This window comes from Orycteropus afer, unplaced genomic scaffold (assembly GCF_000298275.1).
Source record: "Orycteropus afer afer isolate SDZICR_OR568_19922 unplaced genomic scaffold, OryAfe1.0 scaffold01116, whole genome shotgun sequence".
Taxonomy (NCBI): domain Eukaryota; kingdom Metazoa; phylum Chordata; class Mammalia; order Tubulidentata; family Orycteropodidae; genus Orycteropus; species Orycteropus afer.
In genome coordinates, this window is record NW_006922703.1 from 11309 (window position 1) to 13237 (window position 1929).

The 1929-nt window shown below is 36.7% G+C and overlaps 1 protein-coding gene across 1 annotated transcript in view; it reads left to right on the top strand.

The window, feature by feature from the left end:
- CDX4 (caudal type homeobox 4) overlaps positions 1–1023 on the top strand; it is a 10402-nt gene extending 9379 nt beyond the window's left edge. Inside the window, exon 3 of the mRNA XM_007958743.1 lies at positions 817–1023. Within this exon, the coding sequence (XP_007956934.1) occupies positions 817–1023 (207 nt within the window). The remainder of the gene's footprint in view (positions 1–816) is intronic.
- The last annotated feature ends 906 nt before the right edge of the window (positions 1024–1929 follow it).

The window sequence follows — 1929 nt, forward strand, 5'->3', positions numbered from 1 at the left end:
CTGCATTCATTTGTTGAAACATCTCAATGGGTATTCTGTGAATTCCTGGAACTTGTTTTTCCCCAATTCTTTCAGTGTAGCTTGGCCTGCTTCCCTCAATACCATCAGTTCTGGATCATGAAATGGTTGAGTTCTCTTTGGTACAATAACTCTGTATTCCTTCCATCTTATTTTGATGCTTCATGCATTATTCAATATTATGCCTATACAGTCCTTCAATATTGCAACTCAAGGTTTGAATTTTTCTTCAGTTCTTTCAGCTTGAGAAATGTCAAATGTATTCTTCCCCCTTGATATTTCAACTCTAGGCTTTTGCAAAGGAGCTCTGGTGACATAGTGCCTAAGGCATTTGACCACTAACTAGAAGGTTAGTGGTTCAAATCCACCAGCCACTCCACAGAAGGAAGACTGTGCAATCTACTTCTATAAAGATTTACAACCTCAGAAGTCCAATGGGGGTAACTATGAGTCAGAATCAACTCAATGGCAGTGAGTTTAGTTTTTGGTTTGGAGGCCTTTGCATATTTCACTATAGTATGTTACTTTGCCTTCTCAAGCTTCTGTTTTGAAATCTTCTGTTCGACTCTTTTATATCATGATTTCTTCTATTCACTTTAGCTACTCTCTGTTCAAAAGCAAGATTCAGAATCTCTTCTGACATCCATTTTGGTCTCTTCCTTCCCGCCTTTATGAGGTTCCAATGAAATAATACATGCAAGAGGACTTTTGTAAATATCCCTACACAATATCAGCAATAACTATGTCAACTGTCTCAGGTATCTTACCACATGAAATCCAAACCATATTGTGTTTCAGGTGAAAATTTGGTTTCAGAATCGCAGAGCCAAGGAGAGAAAGATGGTCAAGAAGAAAATCTCCCAGTATGAGAACAGTGGAGGCTCAGTGAAAAGTGACTCTGGTTCCATCAGTCCTGGTGAACTGCCTAACACTTTTTTTACCACCCCATCTGCTGTCCCTGGATTTCAGCCTATTGAGATACAACAGGTCATTGTCTCTGAATGAGAGAGAAAGAGAAATGGAAAGCATCCTTCCTTTAGCAGTGTCTTTTTGGTCTCTAAGATATTAGCAGGGAAGTTGGGACAGGGTTTAATCTCTTGTAAGGCAGTATTCAGAACAAGTGGATGGGTAATAGGTTGAAAATAATCCAGAGAGCTCATATTGTTAGAAAATAGCCCCAGAAAACTCCTATTATGTGCCATGCTATATGTTAGTGGTAAGATACGTAAATAAAAGGTAGAATCACAGGCCCTGTTCATAATTTCATAAACTTGTTTGTGAAGAGATTGTAAAAGACAGTTCTGCAGGGAAGTACATTTCTGTAGTGTATAATTTACTTGTGTTATTTGATGCTGGATGTGTTATTTTATGTTATCTTTGGAGGATGGGGGGAAGGTATGCAGACATTTTTCTCTCTCTAGTTTCATTGTCAAGTGTTAATATTCATAACAAAATAAATGTTTCAGGAATCATCATCAGGAAGTAATTCTGAAACCATTGTAACTAGATAAAAAAAATTACAAAAATCAACTATTTTTGTCACTCAATCCATATTGGTCTTATGTCTTGGTCTTGCAAATTGGGAAGAGTGCTGTTGTACTGTGGAGATTGCCATGAATGTCACAAAACAAAATATGTATGACTTGTTGAATGGAAATCCAATTTGATATGTAAACTTTCAACAAAATCACAATAAATAAATTCCAAATCTTACCAAAATAATGAGATTAGACCAGGAAAATTCAGGTCACCTTGGTTGTGTCATTAGAAAAGCAGATCTCCCACACAGAATAAACCTTCCCTATCTCATGGCCTTCTACTCCCATTACTGTTATAGTTCAGTACCAATCTTATTTACATAAGTACAAACACATGAAGTGGTCCTTGAATAATTTCTTACTTAAAAAAATA